This window comes from Pseudopodoces humilis, chromosome 5 (genome assembly GCF_049639895.1).
Source record: "Pseudopodoces humilis isolate 2021_Gansu_Grassland_sample_001 chromosome 5, ASM4963989v1, whole genome shotgun sequence".
Lineage (NCBI taxonomy): Eukaryota > Metazoa > Chordata > Aves > Passeriformes > Paridae > Pseudopodoces > Pseudopodoces humilis.
The window spans coordinates 38,474,407-38,500,071 of NC_142204.1; the positions used below are offsets into that span (position 1 = coordinate 38,474,407).

The window sequence follows — 25,665 nt, forward strand, 5'->3', positions numbered from 1 at the left end:
ATTGTCTGTTAAAGCTGAAAAGTTGTATTCTTCATATCTGACCTCCTTACTAAAATATGAAATACCCTGTGAAGAGTCAAATTCTATTATACCCATTTATAGGCATTGAACTATGTAACTTCAGTATAACTGAAGCAGACTTGCTAAGGCCAGAGGCATAGCAACATTTCAGCCTCTCATCCATACTAGTAATCAATTGGCAGTAATTGCAAGTGCTCCCAGTTTAATGTTTTTTATAATAGTTGTCAGATTTTTAAAAATAGCCATGAAGAACAAGAGAGCTACTGCAGCCTCCTACTCCTCTCCTTTCCCCTTCCTAAGGGCTCCCACAGTACAGAGACCTGCGGGCATTGGTATTATTTAATGGTAAGGCTGTATCAAACTCGTGTCCCATGGACAATAGATAAGTCTTCCTTCTCTCCTACAGCCCCTTAGCAATGACAAGCCTGCATCCCATGGGCATTTAGGATATGGGATTCTGCAGTGTTCTTACTCAGGAGAGGCCCTATTAACTTTAGGGACTGTGGGATGGTAGTTTCTCAAAATCTAGTGTATTCGGTGTTTGGAACCTGCACATACTTTTCTTTTTTTTTCTTTCTCCCAAATATGTAATTAATGATTGGTGCATTAATGACACCACAGGAAAGAGGTAAAGGGAACTGAGTACAATGAGCATTGTGAGGACTGTAACACATGGTTTCATACTGTCACCCTACTGACTGCCTCACATTGTGGTACAGGAATGACCCATACAACTCAAAAGTCAGGAGAATGAAATAATATACCATCTGAGGTTTCCTTTGGAATAAAGGATTCTTTGTCTTCTCATTAGATGTGATCAGTAAATCCTCATTATCTTGTGGCACCACACTGAAAGAGCTGGCTCTTATCTTTTCTCAGAGACTTGCAAACCCAGAGGTTAATGCAGAACATAAGGCTGATAGAAATCAAAGTGCACCTCTTGAAGAGAGGCATTAACAAACCTTATCCTTAGTAGGCTGAATTTCATTCTCATACAATTCAATCATCAGTGAAGGTCATAAAGCCTTCCTATAGCGGACTGACTCACTGCCCAAGTGCAAGTAAGCTCAGTGAGGGAGTTGAGGGAATCATGGCCAAGAGCCAGACCTCACAGATCACAGATGGAATGTTTCTCACTCTTGTGTTGATGCTTCCTACAGAATTGATCAAATCAGCCCCAAATAAGCTGATCTCATTTGAGAAATTAGTTCTTCTCCCTGGAAAAAGAAATGTAAATCTGTCACACAGCTGAAGCAAACAGTTGAGTCATATCACGCCTTCAGGGCAGTTTTGCCAGTCTGAGCAGTGCGTGCTAGTGAAGTGTCCTGGCATCACCTCAACAGCTGGTATGGTGTCTTCAACCTCAGTGATGCAGCGGTCTCTAGGATAGTCTTCAGCTGGTACCAACCTGTGCCAACAGGACTTGAATGAGACCCAGTTTCTAGCCCAGGATGATGGGCAGCACTCAAACCTCGCAACAGCAGACTGAGAAGGTTCTTCTGTTACACTAGGCTTCATCTCAGTTTCTGATAGTTAGAGGTATGATAGTCAACTGTATGACAAGGCTTGTAGTGTGTCTTCTGCACAGTTTCCAGGGACATCAGTGACTTTCAATGTCCATATAAGCATTCAGCCCTGTTCCCTCCTCATATTCAGTCTTTGGCCTCTGCAACTTCCTGTGGTGTAAAAGTCTGTGGATTAATCGCAGTGTGGGAAATACTGCTTTGATTTATAAATTTTCACTTTCTCATATTTTAATGAACATTCACTTGAAAATCACTTTGAGGGGAGGCCATACAGCTATCTGGACTAATTGGATTAACCCTATATTTCTCATCAGTGTTACTTCTGTCTTTGATTTATTTCAGAGAGCTCATAACATGGATAAATAATTAAATTTATATGCTTTCATGAAAAATTGATCAAGAGCCAAAATTGCTATTTAATACTATATGAGAAATGCATAATTCCAGGAAATATTATGCTTACTTTAAACAAAGATTTTTTCATAAGGGATGTGGGTTGGGTTTTTTTTCCTAGTAAAAATGTGAGTGAAATTCTACATTGTCACATTTTGAAAAGCAAATACAAATATACTAAACTTCCCTGGACTAATCAAGACTGAAGCAATCAAAGTAACCTATTCCTATCACTTTTTCCTAATATTTATACAGAACCAACTTAAAGCTCTATTTTCTCATCACCCAAATGCTATTTGGACAAGCACTTATAATTGATTTTATACTCATGAGAATTTTATCTTAGTTGACAGACATAATTCAAAGTTTAATGTGGACCTCATAAAAGGGCAGGTCTTTCCTATTGGAGAAAATCATATGGTAGTGGGAGAGGTAAATGGGAGAGGAGTGAATGCACCTCATACCAGTTTGGCTTAGGGCAAAGTCCCTTCGGAGTGGCACTTGGCAAAATGCATTGTTGTAGTTGCATAATGCTGGCTAGGGATATACCACCTCCCACGTGATTCATGGACTACATGAGACACTAAAGTTGCTGTGACACATGACTCACATAATTTTAGAAAGCCATAATCTTATGTGGATGTGTATCAGGCACCTGAGCCAGCCAAAGGGGCTCACCTGATGCCCAGAGCAGCTGCAATCTCAAATATTGAACAGTGACAGGAAGGAAAAATCTAATGTGTTTACAGAGAGGAAAAGAAAGGAAATTAAGGTATTTTCACAATTTTTTGCTGTATTTATTGTAGCCCTGCACCAAACTGTACAAATAAATTTGCAACACTTTCAATTTCCCTCCTGATAAATACATCCTTATTTTGGTTGTACAGCTGGGGCTGTCTGATGAGGGTGATAGGATGAAGCACTGTGACACTAATGAATTGTAGACACTCACTGTGCAGGAAGCAGATTGGCATGCTCAGATAGAGGAACCCACAGCTTAGCCATAGTGCAATATTTGGTTTAGTGCAGAAAACCCTCCCAGTTTATAGCATTTTTATTGATTTTTTAAAAACATGTATTAATAACTGGAGCACAAGTAGGCAATAAAACTCTTTTCTGAGCTTTCTCACTTGTTTGGCTTAACTAAATAAGTGTTTATTTTTATTTTTGTTTTAGAACAAAATAGAACTCATTACCCAGTGGCTCTTAAGTATGTAAAACTCCTAGCATGTATAATTTGTTGATTTAGTTTTTATCTTTTTACATAAAAGTGTTGTTAAGATGTATACTTTCACCATTAATCTTCTTTATCCTTAATTACTTTTGTTCTGCATAATCAGTTTAGCTGGAGGTTTGAGAAAACATCTGTGGTGCTATGATGAGAACCAATTTTTGGGGGGAAGCAACAATGCATAGAAATGGAATCATATATTTGAAGCTCATTGCAGAAAGGATATAATTGATGATAAGGAAAATATAAGAAAGATATGCTTCTCTTAACTTTCCTTGAGAAGCAGAACTTTACCTGGAAAATTATGCTTGTGTAATATCCTAAAAATATTATTTTAGACTCTGTTACACATTTTCTCTCATGTTAGAGATTTTTTTGTCCCTTTAACATGAAGATCTTCATTAAAAAGCCCCTGTAGGATGGCAGTTGTGAATGAAGTTTCCCTTTCTGGAACTCTGTCTTCCCAAGTTTTCCACTACAAGCAGAAAACTTCTTCACTTCAAGCTACCTCTTTTACTTGGATCAGAGAAACCTAGAAACTGTCGCCACAGTTGCAATCTCCAGGTCGGTAATTGCTCAGGAAAATGAGCTGTCCAGGGTGTTCGCCTCTGGGCTCAACAAGTTGCTATTGCCAACAGAGGCAGCTGATTCAAAATTATAACCTCTTGGGGAGGTGGTTGCAAGCCATGATAAACACTGCAGATGAGCAAAGGTAAAGGATTAGTGCTGTCTTACTGGGATGTTTCAGCCCTTTCTTTTCCAAAGCAAAAGGAGCAGCTAAGGAACACAGTAAGACATAACTTGTGTATCTTTGTTAACACTTTATTTTTTTAGATGGATTGCTTTACAGAGATTAATTTCACCTTTTTTTTTGCAGGTGGTATTAAAACTCATGGATTTCATTTCTGTAATTACAACCTGTTAATGGTTGGTCAGGTTTCCATTGTAGGAGTGATTCTCTTAATAATGACACTTCATATTGTTTGTCTAAGTACAGGTATTATTGCATTTGTATTCATCCATTCATCTCTTACCTTTGTGGACTATAGTCAAGACAGTATCTAGGCATGCCATCAGAGTGGCACAATAATATTAAAATATTTAAATTTTAATAATATTTGGAAAATTTTCTGATGGTAACACTTAAGAATTCATTCTTCCTTTCTCTTTTCTATATTCTTTATTTTCTTTTTCTTTTTTTTTTCTCTAACTTTTCTCAACAAAAATTGTTACACTTAAGAATTTGCAGAAAGGCAATTTTATAGCAGACCCTCAGGTCAGACTTACATTTCAGTCACCCTCAGGAGGCATATGCCAGAGTGATATAATATATGACTATAGATATAGATTATATAGATATATAGATATAGATAGATATAGACATAATGCACCTGAGTGTTGCCTTCATCCCAGACCAGTCCGATAATGCTGTTGTTGTTATTAATGTTGTTGTTATTGAGGAGACACGTTGCCTGTGCTGAATAGATATAAATTAGCTGTGTCTTGTCAGAAGGAGCGTGGGAAAACTTGCCTTGTTCCTGTCATTTACCGTAAGCATCCAGAGTTGTCCACAGTATAATGAATTGATACATCTCCAATCTAGTCCACTTCTGCTTTATGCTTTTATGAAAGCAATACCAAAAAAAAGGATAATAGAGAGCACAGAGCACATTTGTGATGTTCTCCTCACTCTAAAGTAGGTGCTCTCGGGATTCCACCAAGCATTTATGTAAATTACCTTTCACTGAGTGAGTTAGAAATTCCATTCCTAGAGTGACAGATTCTGGATTGCTTACTTTCCTTTTGACAGGAAGACTCAAATGCACTCCCCTGTGCTGTCTGAAGTACAAAAAGGTGATCTGTAATAATCTCACTTAATTTTTGCTATAAATGCCAAGGAACTAAGGTTTACACTGACAGCAGAAAAGGAGAAGCAGATCCTTTCAGTGGACAACAAAGAAGGTTCTCATAATCAGTGTGAGATGCTTCTTCCTCAGATATTTCTTGAGGTTTTTGGGGTGAAAAGTTACAAAAAAAATTAAATGTTTATAGCTTCAAAAGATGCATCCTGAGATAAGGCTTAAGGCAAATTTTCTTCCCATCCATTTAGGTGGTTTTCTAAAAGGGTCCTGTAATCTCTGTGTACATTTCCAGATGAGATTTTTAAGCAGGCTGATGCCAGACTGACAGAGAGCTGGGGTCTTCAGGCTTCCCCCAGGAGCACAAAGGATAGCGTAGCTGTTACAGAGACACACACACACACACACACACACTTCAGCCTTGGATGAATATTTGATAAAGGACACAGTGGACCTAATTAAGACCTGGTAGGCAGAAATGTGACTCTCCTGAAGATAGTGGAGTTTCACCACATTTTACTGTCCCTGAATATGATGAACCAAAATCCCAGCATACTAAATCTATGAGAATTTATTGCCTCCTTATAGGCTCTTTAAGATCTTCTACTCCTCTGAAGCTAGATATTTTTCTGGCTGTTTAATTTCCGTGTCTTTATCAGTGAGGTCTTAATACACTATTTAACAATACCTCTATTAATGTGTTATGATACCTGGCTCAAGTATTTTTAAGTGAATGTATTTTGATTTTATGCCTGCTAATTTTGCTCAGTAACAGCAGTTATTATTATCCCCATAACTCAGGGTCACCAGCTTAGGCACTCTTTATGCCATCCTAATGGTCTCTCAGGACCGCATGACAGTCTTTCTATTTCAGCAGAAGCTCTCTTTCTCATTCAGTCAAGACCTTCAGACCAGGCTGTCTCAGCGTAGTGACAACTTCAAAGCTCCAAACCAATTCTTGTCAGGTGTTCCATGAGTCAGTCTGGGGTACGGAAGAAGTACTCACATCTGTTAGACCTCCACATGTCCCCTTTCAAGACATCACTATTATCACTATTTCAGTGATAAAGTTGGAGCAATTTTAGAACCACTGAGGATGTCTATCTAATTCATGAAAAAGCAAAGAGAAGATTCCGCATTTTGAAAATGCCAGGGAGGAAGGGGTAATTTAAGTGGAAGAATCTTACAATACTTCCAATTGTGTGGTAAGAACAGATCTCAAGCATCAAGGCCCGACAATCCCAGTAGTGTAAAAAAAATGAGGAAAAGGGAGGAAGAGAAAGAAAAACACTGAGTACTGACAGAAAAATCAAATTGATAGTGGAAAAGAAAAGCAAATATTTTATGGTTTTACATTATAGCTTATAAATACTGATAAAGAACAACAGTCAAAATGTGTGATGTTGTTTTTCTTTGACATAAATGTTTCCTTTCTTTCTGAATCATAACCATATTCCCAGTGTGATATCTGACCCATGGATATTTAATTCTCTTTATGCAGCTCTGATTAGGAAGGAAGAATACCTGCTTGGTTCCTCAGAGCAGCAAGCTGGCACATGGCTCTAAATAGGAAATTTAAAATAAAAATCTTTTTTATCTCAAGTCAACTGGCTTCAGCAGAACTTAGTAACTTCCTAAGTCAGAAATCGCCAGAAGCCTTAGAATCCTGTGGTCATCTGGCATAGCCATCTTTCCTCTCTTCTCCACTACAAATTGTGTGCAAAAGGGATATGAAAACAAAGAAGCAGGCCCCAAAGTACCACAGGGAAGTCCTTTCTACCAGGCATCATGTGAATACCCAATATCTAGGTCTTCTTGGACACAGAATATTTGAGCCTAAATTATTTCTTGGGTAAAATTTCATTGACTTCACAAAAAGGATCTGAACTTGAGGAACTTATAAATTTTACTATAATTCTAACACAGGGAAAGAAAATGCTTCAGTGCTATAGTTTCTCATCCTGTGACTTATATGAGAGAGCTTTAGGAAATTCAGAGATGGGGAATATATCCAGAATGTTTAATTTCTGATCTCAGAAACTGATAATCAAAATTAAAATCGTATGATTTCACTATGTCTGACTCATTCTTCACCTTCAGGGACATATGCTAAGACGATATTCCAAAAGAATCTTCATTGTGCAAACTTGACATCTCATTCTTCAAGGATGCATTGATGTTTAATGCTTGACTTTCATTTCTAAGCTAGTAATTGTGTTGTCTTTAACACTGTGACTTGTCAAAGGAATTAAGCCAAAACCATCTGGAGCCCATTCTGAGTGTACTTGGATAAAGGTGGTACTTTGCTAATGAATACCATTTAAGGTACTTAAATGTACCTTTGTACTTATTATATATTGTGATGCACGTAGATTACATGGATTATTGTTACAGGAAAAAAAACCAGCAACAATTAGTGAAAAGCCCCAGAGATCAGTCATCTTGAGAACTAAATGTCTTGGGCAAGGAGTTAATTTGAACTGATTTGTTTTTCAGACACTACAAATGGATGTAAACAAGCTGAATATCACACTGCTTCGGCTATTTCGCCAAGGAGTGGCAGCAGCACTGGGACTGTTACCTCAGCAAGTTCATATCAACAGACTCATTGTAAGTACCAAAATACTGTGGGTATTAAAGTGTACCTGTTTATTTAAATTCGCTTAAATTTATTTACCTGTCACTATGGAAGAGCACAATTAAATAGGACAGAAAAATACTTATTATTCCATTTCTTCAACTGCACTACAGAAAAGTAGATCCCCATTACAAAATTATTTAAATTTTCCTTTGAAAAGACACTATTCTCATCTAAGCCAGATAAACCTCTTTTTTGCCCTATTCATAAGCAGATTGCTTATCTCTTATTTTTCCTTCCAATGCAGTTCTTTTTCACGTTCACACCTTATCCATGTTTTGTTTCTCAAAGGTTGAATATTGTTCAAAAAATACACGTGATTCATCTTTTCAAAGGCATCTTCACAATTTAGCCTCAGACTTCCCATTAGTAAATTAAATGTCATCTACAGTATTAATATTCACGCTTTGATAATCTTCTGTAATGATCTGTCCTCAGAAATTGTAGACTACGGTATCCTATTGGCAAAAGATGGCAATAAATTTGCTTCTAGCAAAAAAAGATTTTTTTTAATCAACTGTAATTGTATGCATACTTAACACGGTTGTCTTTTTATGGCAATTTTACCATGAAGCAAGAAAACCCAACATCATGTGTATATTGCTAGCCTTCAATTCACTTTGCAGAGGGAAGAAGAGATTTTATTCTATGTGCAGGTTGAATATTGGGGAGGAAAACAGACAGGTTCAGCATAAAAGGATTTTGTGCCTTGAAAGCGTGATGGGATTGTATACATCAAAAAGGATTATAAAACTCCTTCAAGTAATGTCTCTCTGAGAAAAGATCTTGCAAAAAATACAGTGAGAAAGATCAATAGGAATGCACTGCAGCCCTTTTAATATTCTTCAAGAATCTCACTCATTGGTGACAAGCGGTGCTGAATGTAATTTGTCCCCTGCATTGACCAGAATGGAACGTTTAAAGACCTATTCAGAGAAAAGCACAATTAAATGAAAAATGTTTTGGAGTCTGAAATGTGTATTTCAACACACTGAATCACCTAGTAGCTTTCTTACTATGCTCTTTAAATATTATGTAAATAAACAGAATAAATATGCTGTTTATTTTCCTACTGGCTCCACTGCTTTTTGCTTTCTCCTCTCATTTATGATTTAAGGGAAGAGATAATATCATTTTGCACCTGCATATAGCCCAGAATACAGTAAGTACTATTATTTAATTAGTCTTTTCAACACCTGTAAAAGTTCTTCTATGAGTCAATATTTCAGCGATACAAGAAAGCAAGCAAACTTTTCCCCTATTTGCTCTAAAAATCACACACAGTCAAAATTCACAAGGAAGACAAATACTTCGCAGGAGACATTAGTCACACTTTTCATCCTTCTCACATGAGACAATTCCTTTCACACAGAGTGCTGACAAGCAAGCAGAGCACATCAAAATTCATCTTGCCTTGTTTCAGTGTAGTCTAGTCATCTAGGCTCCCTGTAAAAGCAGTAGAGAGGATGGTAACTGTAGGAGAAGAGGCATTGAGATCCATTCTGATTATATTAGGATGGATTAAATAATTCTTTAGAGATGCCAGTCCCTCTCTGCTGACTTTCGGAGGCAGACAACTGAAGTGAGGTGAGGTGACTCACTCCCAAGTGAGCAGCTCTCAGAAGTGCTGGGAGTCTGGAAGCCGGGATGTGGATGGGCACAGGGGAAGCAGACAGCCTGCTAACCTCTTACATGTAACAACACACTGTGTTCTTGTAAATATTAACTTGGTATTTTCAGTGTCTCCTTAACCTTTCCAGTACATCCTTCTCCCATAAAGATCCTTTAATGGGATAGAGAAACTCATAAACTGGGGAGGCACAAAACACTGGGAATGCTGCATACCCACCAAGCCTTGCCTGGTGCCTGTGACGTGCGTGTAGCAGCAGTCTCCATCAGAGACTGAGTACAAGCACAGCCTCAAATCAATTTCTTCAGCACCCACCGGTAGTCAGTGTCCTTACCATTCTTATTGAGCAGATGGACCAGCAGCACTTTTGAGAGCACAGAGGACAGATTTAGGGCAAGCATGTTTGAAAGAGTTCTTTTCTGTGCAGCTCTGTTTTGAATGCAAGCAGTATTTTATGCTCTATTTTGAATGCAAGGTATTTTAAGAATAGTAAAACATGTCTGTTTCTTCACTTCAGTAGAGATAATGCTGCACATTCAAGGTGATGGGAAGGAGGCTGGGGAAATCCGGATTATCCCAGTTTGAGCTGATCTCTCCCCCATCCCATAACGATGAATAGCAAATATCCAGAGTGGTGAGGCTCTTGCCTGCTCAGGCAGCAATGCAGGGAGCAGCACCATGCCTACTTTATGTGTGTGGAATCCCCCAGATCTAGACTCTACTCCACAGTGTAAGCTACACTGACCATAGCCCTGGAGAACCAGGGTTCCCACATCCTGTTTGGACATCAGAGCTGTCTTATGTGCTGTTCAAGTCTATCACAACAGAGATACTCTCTTTCCTTTTGCTACCTTGAAACAGAGTGGGCATCACTGACATTTCTAATACAGAACCTCTTAGGCTGCCAGAACTGCATGAAAGACACCAGGGCAAGAATTAATAGATAGGGGATTGGACATTCTCAGATTACCCATTAATTGTTAACGAAACTTCCTTGGTCCTTTAATTTTGTTGAACCATACTAAGTTGCATTGCAGTCAACTGAAAGGACTTTATTGTGGTATGTGTCTGCAGTGTTGACAAGGGGCTGGAAAGTAATGTCCAGATATCACAGCATTATGCTAAGCATTCCTATTTCAGCTCAGCTCAGATGAACTATCTGCTAAAATCCCTGCTGGCACATTGCCATTGACCCCAACCCATGGGTCTTCCTATCACTATGTTATATTGATTGCTTAATGATACTAGACTCAGGAAAAGTCTACCTCATCAGTATCGATTGAGACAAAGCACACATGCCCACATATAGGACTTGCATTTTCTTCCACAGTCTGCTGGGATTTACAGATAGGCAAAAGGTAGGCTGTCCTCACAGAGCAGGTTGCAACTTTTATATTCCATGCTTTTGTCTTTGGAATTACAGTTGCAATCTACACACAGAAGAGATTATCTAATGTCAGATGCCTCCTATGATTTTGCCTTTTTTTTTCCCCCTAGGCGAAGAAGAACTGTGTGGAACTGTTTGTGTCTCCACTGAACAGTAAGCCAGGAATTTCTGAGGCGCTCCCATCTGAAGAAGTGCTGCGTTCCCTTAATATCAACATTTTGCATCAGAGTTTATCCCAGTTTGGAATAACAGAGGTCTCCCCTGAGGTTGGTTATCAATTTTCTAACCTGTATCATTTTGATACAGATTAGGCACTTACATCATTGGAAGTTTTCTGGCTGAGGCTCTCAACCATGAGGCAGAAAATGTATAGGCTAGGATAGCATCACTACTATAAGGCAATTGTCATAGAATCCTAGAATAGCCTGGCTTGGAAAGGACTTTAAAGATCACCTAATTCCAACCTTTCTGCCATGGACTATTGCACCTCTCACTAGACCAGATTGCTCAGAGCCTCATCCAACCAGCTCTGTTAAAGTACTTTAGTAGTGCTATATTAGGCTATTTACTCTTTAATAATCAGGGTCCTCCTTGCACAGATGAGCTATCATTGAAGTCACAGTTTAGATCCTAAGAAGGCACTAATTGCCTTAAAGGAAGTGGACATAAGGAATTCTGGTCTATTCATAGGGATAGGAAGATATAACAATTTCAGTAGAGAGATAAATGAAATGCAGATGTTAGGTGTCACCATTATTACCCATGTAATTTTTGTCTGACATGATTTTGGAAAACTAAATCTGTACATTACACATATGCTTCTTTCTATTTTCAGGATTGGCAAGAGATTTAATTTCTCTATGTGGTCCAAAAAGAGGGTAAAAATAAAACTGGTAGCTATTATTTGTATGACTTCACCCATTTTTGGAAAAAAAAAAACCCAAAACATTTCAAAGCAGAGATTACATTGTCATCTCCACAGGTTATCTGAGACATTATCAGTGAGATGGACATCTAATTCTGGGCAGATCATTTAAAAACTGTGCCCAGGAAATGAAAGAAAGCAAAAGCCTTAAGGGTAAAAAGCCAGTGAACTAGTGGACATGGCCACATTACACTGCATTTTATTTAATGTTTTACCTGAAGCCCTTAGGTACATATAATGACCCTCAGAATACAGTTTGTGGCCAAACTCCTTCAATCATGTTGTCAAGAAACAAGATTTTCAGTGGAAACTGCCAACTTGGCAGGGGAAGTGTCCATGTCCAAAAAAGTGGGGAAAAAATTAAATACACTCATGTGCTATGTTTCCCTCTATAGGTAAAAAGTTCTTGGGTTTTTATTATATCCAAAGACATGTTTGAGACATTGCTGTTTGAGCTGCTGGGTTGTTATGCCTACCTATATTTCTACTGGTTATAAATTGTTTTGCTCATTATAAGTATTCTAAGAATCTAGATGTCTTTGTTACAAAAAAATGAAATATAAAACAAGGCCAGTTCATGTTCTACTACAGCAAAATTCAGATTCTTAAGTTTTAGCTGTTCTAATACAAAACATAGCAAAGCAGTGGTTTTCAAATGTCAAATCAAGTCTATATCATCCGTTAGCAACCTGAGTGAAGCTTCATTTAGGTCAGAATTTCCTTTGTATCTGAAGCATGAGTCTGATGGTTGGGATAGAGGCAATTATCTATTCCTAGGACTTCAGTTACAAATAACACTTCAGGTAGACATGGGGCAAGAACTTATATGAATAATAGATGAATGGTGAAATGTCATCAAGCTATGAAGAGATGTTGGAAAAAAAACCAAGCACTGAACTCAAGAGCTCATCTTGAGTTAGATACATTTCAATAATCTGGAGTGCTCAGATATTTGTATTTTCTTCCTGGAAAAAAAAGTGGATAAATAATTTAGAACAGGATTATTAGAATAAAGGCTGTGCAGTCTCTAACTCCTAATACTGTTGGGGAAACAAGAGATATTTCAATTGATAGCAGATTATATGGCTAGGGCACTGATACTGAAAAATAATGCAGCTTTACATTAATAGGTATTCCTTATGGATACCAATAAATAGTTTACACGTGTGAGACTACACAGAAAACAACATCTAAAAACCAGCAACCTACAATCTTTGTATCTCTTTTGGTAAAAGTGTGAATGCTTGACAACCAGTATAGTATGTGCATTATCAGTGTATCTGTGCACAAAGGAAGCTTACTCTCATCTTTCTAGGTGGGTGGCTGACACAGAGGTGTTAGGGCTGGAATTTGTCTCCTTTTTCAGCTGTATTTCAGTAAGAGCTGCCTAAGGCTTGAAAGTCTGCTGGCTCTCTCTCTGGTAAACATGAAGAGGTATGTTTTACAGGCAGTTCATCCCATCTGTGAGACACCTCTCCTGAAATTGCTTGGTTGACCCTTTTTAACAAGGTTTAGTATAAACTAGACCTCCAGAGGGTTAATGCTGTGGAAGATTAGCCTGTCCAAAGAAATTTTACCAAGATTATGTAGGAAAACCCACATGGAAAACTGCTCTGCTCAAAGTCTCAGCCCATACTATACCATAAACAGCAAAAATCCCACTGGATGTCAGTACCTGGAACTACATTTCCATTCATTACAGAAATAATTTGCGTGTTCAGATCTGCTGATCCAGTGATCACTGGTTGATCTATTTTCAAGTGAATTGCCTGTCTCAAAATTATACCCCAGTTTCTTATTCTGCAGTAGCTGAAAGAGCAGTTCCCCTGTATGTCTTTGCTGTAGGAGCCATTAGAGTACCTTACTGCCTGGAGTAGAATGAGATATGTACCAGTGGGAATGTGTAAATTTAAAGGAGTCCTTGCCATTTCAGAGGTCCAGGACAATGTCTATACCTTTCATATCTTCTTGATTTTCCAATGGCTTATTGTAATTGTAGCATTTTCTCTTTTATTGTGGCCTAAAGTTTGTGTCTGAGGTGGAATTTCAGATTGAGTTCTGCTCCATGGAATGTACCACAGTCAGGAGCAGACTTCACCAGAACAAAGTACAAAACTGGTGCTTGATGATAGGACTAAATTTGATTACTTAGGCAGTCTATGTTATTATGGTGTGGGAATCCTGGCTTCCTAATGTCTTTAAATTGCTTGGATTAAAATAAAATACTACTGTATTTTATTTTATATTTTGTAGAAGAAAACTTGAAGTGGTTTTGAATGACAAAAAAACCTGAAGTTACAGTAAATAAAATAAGGGTTACTGTGTTTTGAGAGCTAAGCTAACTGCCAGCTGGAAATATATCACGGAAGGAAAAATTTCCAGAGTTCATACCAATATTATTGCAATCCCAAAATGTAGCATTACAGCCTCCTTGCACAAAGAGGTTGCCTTTGAAGTATGTGATATTAACATATTAGAGAAGAAATCAAAGGAATCTATCGTGCACTTAAGTATATAGAAACTGTAAGTCGTTGTAAGGACAAGTGATCAAAAACAGTATCTTGGAAATTACAACAGCCTGGACTTACAGAGGCACCTGGGAACAAAGCAGAGCACAAGCACATGCTCCTGTGATCTGGCAAGGCAGCTGTAGTGTAACATCTGCACAGCTGCACCCAGAGCACCCAACAGGAGCAGAAGCCCTGCAGGCTGCCAGTGTGGATGTGGAATCACAGCACTTCATCACACACGTGCCTAAGGTAGAGCTTTTGGGGAGACTTTGTCATGGATGACATGGCTAAGTGGTTATTATCCAGTGTCCTGGGAGCCTGAGAGGTCACACACATTCCTACGTGTTTTCACTGGGGGTGGAAGTGATTTCTTGGCAGCTTTCCTAATGTGTCTTTGCTAACATAGTTAAAATAGCAGAAAAAACAAAGCTATTCAGTGTGAACTTCCATGAACTCTTTTTGATCTTGAGTTCTATCCCCAGCTCCCTGTAAGCTTTCCACTGAGCTCAGAACTACAACTTGCTGTGCTCTCATTAGTGTTCCAGCCCAAGGGACTAATTTGGGTTTACTGACCCAATTTGCAAATTCACCTGTTTTCTACTGAAAATTTACCTTTTCTGGCAGGCCCTGATACTACAGCAGAACCTTGCAGTCACAGATTTTACAGTGACTACTTCAGGTCAATGTCTGTCTTACTATTATCAAAAGCCGGCTGCTCGTTTTACTTGCTTGTAGAAATACTCCACTATTTTTCCATAATAAGACCAGAAAAGCCAGGGTGGATTTTTATTGTCTTTAAAAAAAAAAGGTTTATAAAAATTGTTTAGAAAAAACGCATTTGTTCCAGTTCAGCAGATATCCTTGTGTGCAGGCACTCCTCAGTAAGGTTAGAGATTGAATGACATTGTAAGAATACATTTGATTCTTCTGCACATTGAATCATGCGGAATTCAAAAAATTTAAATTAACCTGGCTCATTCTGCCTGAAAAACTTGCCTTATTGGAGTCTTGTTAGGGAATGGCAATACTAGGAAATTATGCCTTCCTCCCTGTTTGCTCTAGGATCTGATGCTCCCTGAGCTACTGGAATTCCCTTGCCACTCCATCTGCACTGATATTCCCCCACCTTTATTAGCTGCAGATCTTTGCAAATGAGTCTGAATATATCCTCCAGCCTATTCCTCAAAAACTATCTGAAGGACAAGAATCTTCTTGGTTTTGCATTGCATTTGGCCATCCTATTAGCTTTTTTCCAGGGCGTCAGCAATTTGTAGTGAGCCTGGCACTTGCTATCCCTCTTATCAGTTTTCTCAGACAAAGGAATAAAGTTCTGAATGAGTAGCATTGACGTTTCAAAAAGCAATTCCTTATCTTGGGTGTGAGACGACTCAGTTACTAGAGGTCACAGCTTCTTCTGTCATTAGTAAGCAGCTTAAGCAATGATTTTACTCTCCACCCATTAGATCTGTGAGAGAGATTTCCTTGAGTAGGTGAAGGTACTACTAAAGTGTTTCAGAATGGTGTGTCAAGTAAGTTTAAGTTGTGGTATACATTTTTTACCCTTTTTACAGCATTTGTTAATATTCATTTAACATTATTGTTAGAAAGACAAATCAGGCAAGCACATGTTCTGAACACACATAGCACCAGATAGACATCATAGAGATTCGTTCTCTGAAAGTCTTCTCTTCTTTTATTCTCTTCATTTTGTTATGTATATGAAATCTGTTATAAAATATTTTAAAAGTTTTATGACATTGATGAATTAAAGTTTATTTAAGTCTCCAATCCACTATGACTAAAAATCCTATTAGCTTTTCATTTACTTTTTAGTGTATTTGTCCTTTCAATAAAGAGATATTAAACCACCCCATTTTCTCACAAAAGGTCAGCGCAGCCATTCTCCTTTAGCTCCTGCTTTTTATCTAAATTTCCTCCTGAGAGATATGAAACACCGGACGGCCATCAGGTAACCCACTCAGGGTCAAACTTTGAGTTTATAGCTAATAGGCCACAGCTGCAGCTGCTGCTGTCACCGTGGGATTCCCATGGAGCCCGACAGGAGCAGTCTTGGGTGTAGAGCAGCTGCAGGATTGGGCTCTGAGCCAGTATTGGGACCCAAGTCCTGTGCCATGAGCACAACAGAATGGCCTTGCTGTGCTGAGGTAGCAGATTGCAGAGAGAGCTGTACCCCTCTACAGTGGCAGCAGTGTTTAAAAATGTCTAGGAACAATTTTTGCAGAAATATTTGGCAAGCTTCTCTTTGAAAGCCCTGGGTTTTAAGTTGCTCATTAAACATCAAACTGACACATCATAAGCGTTTTTAAACTGTCAATACCTGCAACATTTTAAAGCCAAGACCATGAAATGATGCATGATTACACACACAAATATACTAATTTTACAAGATTGGTTTCTGTAGTTGTGCTGAAAGATTTCCATTCTGGTCCCCAGGATTATTACTTCCAAAGAAAACTCTATTATGCTTTCAGTCCTCAACTCCCAGTGAGTGTCTGTAAATTAGCCATGCTACCAAATTCCTCTCTAAAATATTTGCATTTTGTGGCAATTGTATCTGTGAATTGTCTTGCCTTGTCCTGACTTTTCTCAAAACAAGCAGCGCATAATCCTGTGCTGAATGGAGGACCATGAAAGCTATATCAGGTTCCAGCACCCAGCATTTTTTGTCAGCTTGTTCTCCTACTCAGGCCATGATCTCCCACTCCTCAGGAAGCTTTCCCACATTAATTCATCATCATCCAGACTTTCTGTGTTTGGTAGGCTGAAGAGGCTTGGTTTTGGGAGGCTTTGCCTTTTTGGAAGACAAAGTTGGCTTGGTACATTAGCTGTACAAAAAACCAGACTAATGGGTGGCTAAGCAGACCCTGGGGCATGATGTACCCATGTACAGTGTTAGAGCATCCCTGCAGTTATGCAGGCCCGTTGAGCAGCCGCTTATCTTTGTATGGAGGAGCTCTTTCCTCTGTGGTAAACTGCCAGTCCTCTTTACCCAGCATCCCCAGAGAGGAAAAAAGGCCACATTGGAATGGGAAGACAACTTAGTAGCTAAACAAGAGGTTTATTTAAAGCCATTAGAGAACTTCAGTGAGAGAGAAACATGAAGACCTTGACCATTTACAGTAGAAACCAGAATTTTATAAAGTTGGCTTTACTTAGTCTGAGAACTCTACTGAAAAAACACAATTAAGAAAACGAAAGCGGCTAGCTGAAAATTGGAAGGGCAATGTCTACTGAACTGTGGTCCCAGCAACATCAGACAGCATACTTTAAATAATATACTGCAGTTAGACTGAGGGTACATGTACTTTGTTTCTGCTACAAAATCTCTATTTGAAAACATTGAAAACATTGTGAAATTCTGGTAATTTAATAGTCCAACCAAGTCCCAGTACTGCAGTAAAGACAAAAATAAATGCTTTTACAATCATTATTATTTCATAATCCCCAGGAGTTCCCCAGGAGTTCTGGAAATTTTACTCAGCTGTTTCAGAAATGTTCTATCAGCAGGAAACCAAAGATAGTGAGATAATCAGAATTATAGATAGACAGATAATGAGATTATTTTCAGCAAAATAAGTATGTGTAATATAGAGGTGACAATGTGAGGGCTTCCCGGCTTATGAAGGCAAACCAGCAAGTCAGCTGCTCTTTGCTCCGTGTCAGGTGTAAACTTTGGGAAGGCTGGCGTGGGGGTGCTGGGGCTGCGGATAAGCACTGGGGAGAAATAGACAGGGCGAGCGCTTCCCAAAGCCCATGAGGGAGCTCAGCCCTTTGACCTGACGAGCCAGGTGGTTTCCAAGCAAGGCACTGGGTATTGTTTGCTTTACCTTCAAGCAGGCTGTGAGGGCTGGTGGAGAGTTCTCTCGGATGGCCGTAGATGCCCGTGCAGAGCTGGGAGCTGGCCCTGCTCCATGGCCTGGGTGTGGGCAGGGGGTGCCAAGAGCAGCGTTCAAAGTCATGCCATGTGCTGTGGAATTTCAACGCTGACAAAGCTAAGGAGAATGATTAATGCCAAATGAGAGCTATTTAATCTGCACATGCCACTCTATAACCTTTTTTCTCTTTCTCTTTCATTGCTTAAAAAAGAAAAATGTTTTGCAAGGCCAGCATGAAGCAGACAAAATCTGGAGCAAAGAAGGATTTTATGCAGTTGTCATATTTCTCAGCATCTTCGTCATTCTAGTGACTTGTTTAATGGTAAGTTTCCCTTTTACCTTTATTTTGTTTTGTATTTCATGCTTTTCTTAGTCTGAAGGATAGGGTCACACATTCTTTACATGACAGGTGTTTTCTCAAGGCTATTAGAAACTCAACTCCAAGGTAAGAATTGGAAAGAATTCTTCAAAGTTTGAAGAATCACATTTCTTGATGTATTTTGAGTTGAGTGAAGAATGTAACTATAGGGAAGCTGAAGAAATAAATAACAAGTTCTTAAATCTACAGGGTAACTGTGTAGGGACATGAGTGATGATTTCTCAACCTTCTTAGGTCCCAGAATCCCTGAAGTTCTCTTACCTGCCTTTATTTCAGTTTTATTGGCTAGTAAAAGCAACACCCAATTGATACAATATTGTCAGTGCATAGTTGTTAGAGTGTGTATTTGTGTATCATATACACAAATTTTAAACTGAAATAACTAGTAAGTACATGAAGGAGTAACCATATTTTTGAGCAACTTTGTCATTCACATTGTATGAGTTCAGTGGCCAGGTTTCTGAGCATTAGGCACAATTCTAATATGCTGAATATGAGATGTGCAATGGTCACACAGAAGATGAACAGCACTACACCACCACTGGCTTTTGTAGGGTAATATTTACATTTTTGTCCAATGTTGTATCTTGTTTTCTTTAAATTCTTTAAATTTCTTTAAATTCTTTAAATTGTGTGATACTTCTGTGATGCACACATAAGAGTGTTAACTGAATTCTCTGACAATTATCAGCATTTATGAACACATAGTATCTTGGAGTCTTTTGAGATATTTTGCTATCAAACACATTTAATTTTCTTTAACCTTACAACCATAAGACAGAAAGCATATCTAATCTGAAGTTATTAAAAAATATTCACATTTATACAAATGTTCACAAAAAATTTTAACAAAATGTTATTTGATCTTTTAAAGTCTCCCTAAGATTTGAAAAACACTTATTTTATCACAGGAAATTGTTGCTTTATTTAATTTCTACTTTCTTGTTGTCTCCATCTCTCCATGCCATTTCACTCAAAAAAAAAGGAAGGTATCTAGAAGTCTTCTTCTCTACTCTCTACTTTGGAGAAGAGTTATTTTGGTCACTACTGACTATTTAACTGAAAGGGTATAGAAAATGCTGACTGTCCTTGTCTTGGTACTGCACAATATTTTCATTAATGCATTGACAATATTGGAAATTGTAAGCATTCTGTATGACAGTATCAGAACTTCAAATATTCCTAGGGTGCCAGAGAAAAGAAGGGAAAGAACAAGAATGCTGCTTGGCAGGAACAAGAGCTCTAATCATGTGTATCAATACAATACAGGAAATGCGTGGCAAAACAACAGTTCTATAGGAAAGGTTCCAGCAATATCACAGAACAGTATCACAGAACAGTAAGCAGATAAGCAACATCAGTTGCAAAAAATACACTTCTTATCCTGGGATATATAAATGAGGATATGATCTCTAAGACATGAATTCAGCTCCGCTATGATAATTATTTGATTGGAGTATCATATCTTACTCATTTTCTATTGTTTCTCTCTACCACATTTGTGAAAAAATTCAGGCAATTATAGGAGGAAGGAGATGCAAGAATGATCAGAGACACAAAGGACATAAAATAATTTGGTTTATTTATGACAGGGAAAAGGAGCAAGCAGAAACATGATAGTTCTCAAACATGGAAAGATTTCAATATCTGTCATAAGGAAGAAGATAATACTTTCTCCACAGGGGATTGGAAAAGAAGAAAATGTTTCACAGGGTGATTTGGCTGACTTATTAGAGAGATCTTTGCTATCACATGTGTCATGAGACCCTGGATTGCATTGCTTGAGGAAGCTTGGGAGTTATCACCCATTATGGTTTTAGGCAAACATCCGTCAGAAATAGTTTGGGTGTAGCTGATCTGAAGTTAGGGCAGAGGTCAATACTAGTAGACTCCTTGATTTCCTTCTAGATGGAATTGCTATTATGCTGTGGTGTTTTCTGCAGCCATTCCCCTTTCTGTTCCTCCCGGGTCCAACCTGTACCTTTACGTGTGCTACTGTTTAGACAGTGTAAGATTTTGCCAGGAGTTGATAATATCTGGGGTATGTGCAATCTGTAAAGCTAAGAAACAGCTCATGTTGGTTTTTATCCCATTTAATGTGTGTCAGAGTGGCAGATTGGGTTGGTCACTATATTTTTGGCCATTTAGTTTTCTTTACTTTACATAGAATTCATTAAAACTGTTATAGCACTTTCTGCAGAAAAGTGTTAGTGCTTAGATCAAAAGTTGTTTGGTAGTTAGTTGTTTTATTTTTTTTCAATTTCTGCTAGGGTCAAGCTATCTTTTTTCCCTAGGGTCTAATAATAGATTGTTAAATAGTATATGAAATAATACTGTCCACATTTTCGAAGTCAAAACCATAATTCCTTGGGTCCATTTGGGAGACTTTTCCGTATAGACATCTGAGAAGTGGGATTTTGGTGTGTTAGCATCTACCTCACAGGTATTCTCTTCTTTCCTTTTCTTTACATATGACTAAGGAAACTAATGTCAAAACATATTAGTGAGAAGAAAGTATGGTGAGCATTGCCATGACCATGAACATCTGAGCTATTTATCTGCTGGTTATCAGAAACAAATTAGATGAAAGCACTCACTGGAGAAAAAAACAGTTAAAATATTTCAAGTTTCTCTTTTATCTTTACTGGTACCAGTGTCCTTGCTTCACAATAGGACTGTTTTTTCTGCAAAATTATGTCAAAGAAATCTTATCCATGCAATTCTAAACCCTTCAGAATGAACAGATGGTTTACCTAGCTAAGTCTTGTTTAATGTGTGTATTGCTAATGACATTAGGTCAGTTCCCAGCTAAACCTCTAATGCTAATCCTTGAACAAACAAACCCATCAGATACATCCAGTCATCACTGGAAAGCTATGGAGTGATAGATCTTTATGTGGTGCTAGCAGGGCAACAGCTTTCAAAGAGCTTCTGACTTGCAGAGAAAAAATGCTCTGGTCTAGGTTTTGTCTTACACAAGGATCCAAATCAAATGCTTTACAAGAACCGATAGAGCAAAGTGGAAAATACAATGGTATTTGCAGACACCTTCAAAAACTGTGTAAGTGCTTTCCATCTCCACATGCAATAATTACATTTCTCATAAATTTCATAGCTTGTAAGACATGTTTTGAAAATGGAACAGCTATGGCTCAGAAACTGTTTATTGCATTGCCCTCCAAAGAAATAAGATGTGTTAAACAGATGTAACATGGGTACCTCTGGAGTGACGTTACTGAGCACAAGCTGACCTCACCAAGCCAGGGTTCAGCAACACTAGCATAGAGTTTGATGGAAGAAGATCAGTACAACTTCTGCTTTTGTTGCACATATCTGATGTCTGCATTCATAAGCATTAGGTGGATAGATAATCCTGGTATTACAATGTATTCAGAAGTCAGTTTCTTGGTGATTGTAAAGCATGCTTTTCTGAACAGATGGTTAAATAACTTCATTGGCCACTCATCACTTCAGCTGTATTTCAGAATAGTTAATGTTTCTCTGAGGATATTGTAGCCTATCCCTACCTGGACAAGTATTTCAGTGTAGTAGCAGCCTACCATTACCAAAGCAACCTAGTCAAATTACTCTGTTCAACCCTCAGCTCTGTGTCAGATGAGTAAGGGTTTTCAAGAACATCTGCTCTAAAACAAATTGAGGCTGTTGTAATTAGAGACTTGTATCTGGCTAAGTCATAAACATCTCTTTTGTTTTGTACCATTGTCTCTCTTGTGTTAAAATGCTTAAAATTTCTTCTAATGTTACTCTATTTATCAGTTCTTCCTTCTTCCCAACGTCTTCTGCAACTAAATTCCATTCTGTGTTATTTGCTCTTTCAATAATACTACTGCAGGTGTTACAAGTAAGTACTGACTCACAGTGTTAAAATCCCTACTGCCCATGTGTACACTCTGCAGTATATGTACTGGAAATATTTATCTTGTGAGAAATGCTGTGTAACACAACTTGTGACTTACCTTCTAGGAATGAAAGCCACATATAGCAGTCTTATCCAGCATTTACAATACCTTCCTTTCCTTGTTTACCAGGCAATTGAGATTGAGCTGTCCTCTTTGTTTCTGTAGGTTCTGTACAGATTAAAGGAGAAGATCCAGTTCTCACTAAGGCAAGAGAAGGAAAAGAAGCAGGAGATCCACCTCTCACCCCTTCCCCTGCAGACATCTCAGACTGAGTATAAGACCACCAACAGCATGGTCCAGCCTCAACAGGCTCCAAAGGTTATCAATGTTGTAGTGGACCCTCAAGGCCAATGTGTTCCTGAACTCAAACCTCCCCTGTGTGCCAGTCCATCTCCTTTCAGAATGAAACCTGTGGGACTCCAGGAAAGGTAGGATGGTGCCTGGTGTGCTCAGGATTCATTCTACTTTTTTATACTTATGCTTCATGATTTCATATGTTTCTCTTCTGTCAATGAATGTGAGACTTTGCCATACAGACATCTGAGAAGTGGGATTTTGGTGTCTTAACATCTATCTCACAGGTATTCTCTCCTTTCCTTTCTTTACGTATGACCAAAGATTCAGGTCATATGAAAATGTTCTGGTTTGGGCTGAGATTAACTGCATTAGTGGTATTCTTTTTGCTAATTGTATTCTTCCTGTTTCCAACAATTACTCCAAAGAAATAATTTTTCATTTTTCATTGATTTTTGCCTGTTTTGATCCTGGAGATCCTGGAAGACAGTCCAAGGGCTGGTTACGTATTGCCAGCAAAGGACATTCTCATTCTCAGGGAGTGTCTAGCACCCGGAAAACATAGAAAGAAGTATTTATACCGAGTGCATTTAGCAATCTCATACAGTGTTTCCATTATCACCTTTAGATAAATTTTCTTCTTAAATGCAGCTTTCCATGATGGTCAGGATGCAATGAAAAGTCAACAGGCTTTATAAAAAGGAAAAAGTGATGAGTAATGGAGCCAGCTCTTATGTGCAGTTCCTCAGAAATACTTGGGCACTAAACCCTGCCACTCATTGTACCTTTCAAAATCTGGGCCAGTGCTCTTTTTATAAAATTAGTTATTCTTCTCACAGGAGAATGCACACTGACATCTGTCTCTCCTCTGTTAGAAACCTGTATAATTTCTTGTCTGATGGCTGCAGGCTGCTTTCATAAAGCATCAGTGCTCTGAATAGCTCACATAGCATGCAGCTGTGCAACTGAACTCTCCTGCCCCTGCACAAACAATAAATGAAAGAGCAGACACCACGTGGAGACCAAGCAGAGCCTCATCTGTGAGGACTCTCAGCTGAGCTGTAACCCTGATTCAGCTTGAACCAGGGGGATTTCAATGACAGAGATTTTATCAATGGATTTATGACAGACAGAGCTCAGGGCAGGGGATTGATTCTTCTGTGAGTAAAAGAGGCTTAAAGGCAGAGCTGTCACAAAATATGTAGTGATATCACTGCAGAAAAAAAAAAAGGAATGGAGGAAGCAAGTAAATAAATGTTGATAGTTTCTCTCATTCCACAAGGCTCTAAGAATAAAGCCCACAAGCATGGGAATCACATAGCTTATTTACAATACTTAGTCCCTAACGTAGCATATGCAGTAGTTGAGAGGGATTGAGGGAAGGGACTTTGTAGAGGGATTTTGTACTTAAGGAGAAGAAACTTTTTGTACATAAGGAGAAGAAACTTTTTGTACATAAGGAGAAGAAACATTCCCATTTCTCAAACAAAGAAAGTATAAACTTTTCATTTAAGATATTAATTTCCACCATATATAGGAACTCTGCATTTAATTCTCCTAAAGCTAATTACATCCTTTGGAAGGATAAAGTTCTGAGTCAGGTATGAAAAAATGGAGAGCTGAGATACAGGGAAAACTAAACCTGATGTTTGATCAAATAAACCAGACATTTAGGTTATTACTAAGGAAAAAGAAGTTGAGGGAATTGAGCACTTCAGTTTCTACTGTAAAAGAACACTAATAGACCATTGTGAGAAAGTGAAATCCATTGTGATAACATCCCATTGTGCAGTTCTTTATGTTTAACACAGACTCTGTCAGCCCAAGTCCACTCCTAAGAAATGGTGGCTTATTTCAAGCTCAGTGTACAAAGGTCTGGGATATGAGGGAGAGAACTTTAGGGAATAGTTCATCTTCTGTTCCTCTGACATAAGCACCTATTACAATGTATATTTCTTATTTATTTACTATAGCCTTTACTATGAATAAAGTTGTGTGCATTCTTACACTCAGTGTTGGAAGCAAAAAGTAATAACGCGCTGACACATTCTGCCTCAAATTTTATCTAGTGACTAGGTAAGTGGTCAGTTTAAAACTCCTCTCCACCTTTCTGCCCCAAAAACTCCTTGCACTAGGCAGCCTTGGGCCATCCTCATTACATGTGAGAGAAGTGGACTTTACAGCATGGATCTGCATACTGCAAGGAGTAGCAAACCATACTCAAAACAGTCTAATGGCAGCTCTTCTTCAGTTAGTATGGATTGAATCAAGCCTGGAGGTCCCATCCTGCTCATGAAACAGCTTTGAGGCAACTTTTCAATAGTTTTTGCTATTCTGATTTTGGTTTCTGGCAGGGGAAGAAGCTCTTGGCAGGCTAGAGTGAATATGGGAGCTCCTTGACAAACTTAGCATGGAGATTCCTTTGGTCACATGGCTTGACAGTGGTTCCTGAGCAGTATCTTCTAACTATCCAGACACTCCCTGGTTTGATTCCTTAAGAGTGATCCATAGTCATGAAATGCCTAGTATGATCCAGACCAAACTGTCCCTGGTTTGGGCCATGGTTCATTATTTCTCTTTGAGCAGTAGTGAGCTGTGCATAGCTATCTGAGTGGGAAGTTTGTGACAATCTCTCTGAAGGATGGGACAGAAAAGTTGGATAATGCAACCTGATCTAGTTGAAGATGTCCCTACTCATTGTGGCGGTGGGGTTTGATTAGATGCCCTTAAAAGATCCCTTCTAGACCAAACTATTCCATGATTTTATGCTTGCCTCTTAGGCTCTCTCTGCTTTGCACACTAGGTGCTGCTTTGAGGAACATACCCTTGTCAGGACAATGGGTAATGATTTTAAACTAAAGGAGGGTAGATTTAGATTAGATATAAGGAAAACATTATTTTGCAAAGAGAATGAAACACTGGCACCGTGTGCCAGAGGGGTGGCAGATGCCCCATCCCTGGAAACATTCATGGTCAGGTTGGAAAGGGCTCTGAGCAACCTGATCTAATTGAAGCCATCTCTGCCCATGGCAGGGGAATGGGACTAGGTGACCTTT

General features: G+C 38.6%; 1 protein-coding gene across 1 annotated transcript in view; it reads left to right on the forward strand.

Annotated features, from left to right (window-relative positions):
• The window catches only part of PTPRR (protein tyrosine phosphatase receptor type R), a 137,429-nt gene that overhangs the window by 60,749 nt on the left and 51,015 nt on the right, over window positions 1–25,665 (forward strand). Inside the window, exons 3-6 of the mRNA XM_088055071.1 lie at window positions 7,527–7,640; window positions 10,796–10,951; window positions 18,228–18,338; window positions 22,481–22,743. Of these exons, the coding sequence (XP_087911197.1) occupies window positions 7,527–7,640; window positions 10,796–10,951; window positions 18,228–18,338; window positions 22,481–22,743 (644 nt within the window). The remainder of the gene's footprint in view (window positions 1–7,526; window positions 7,641–10,795; window positions 10,952–18,227; window positions 18,339–22,480; window positions 22,744–25,665) is intronic.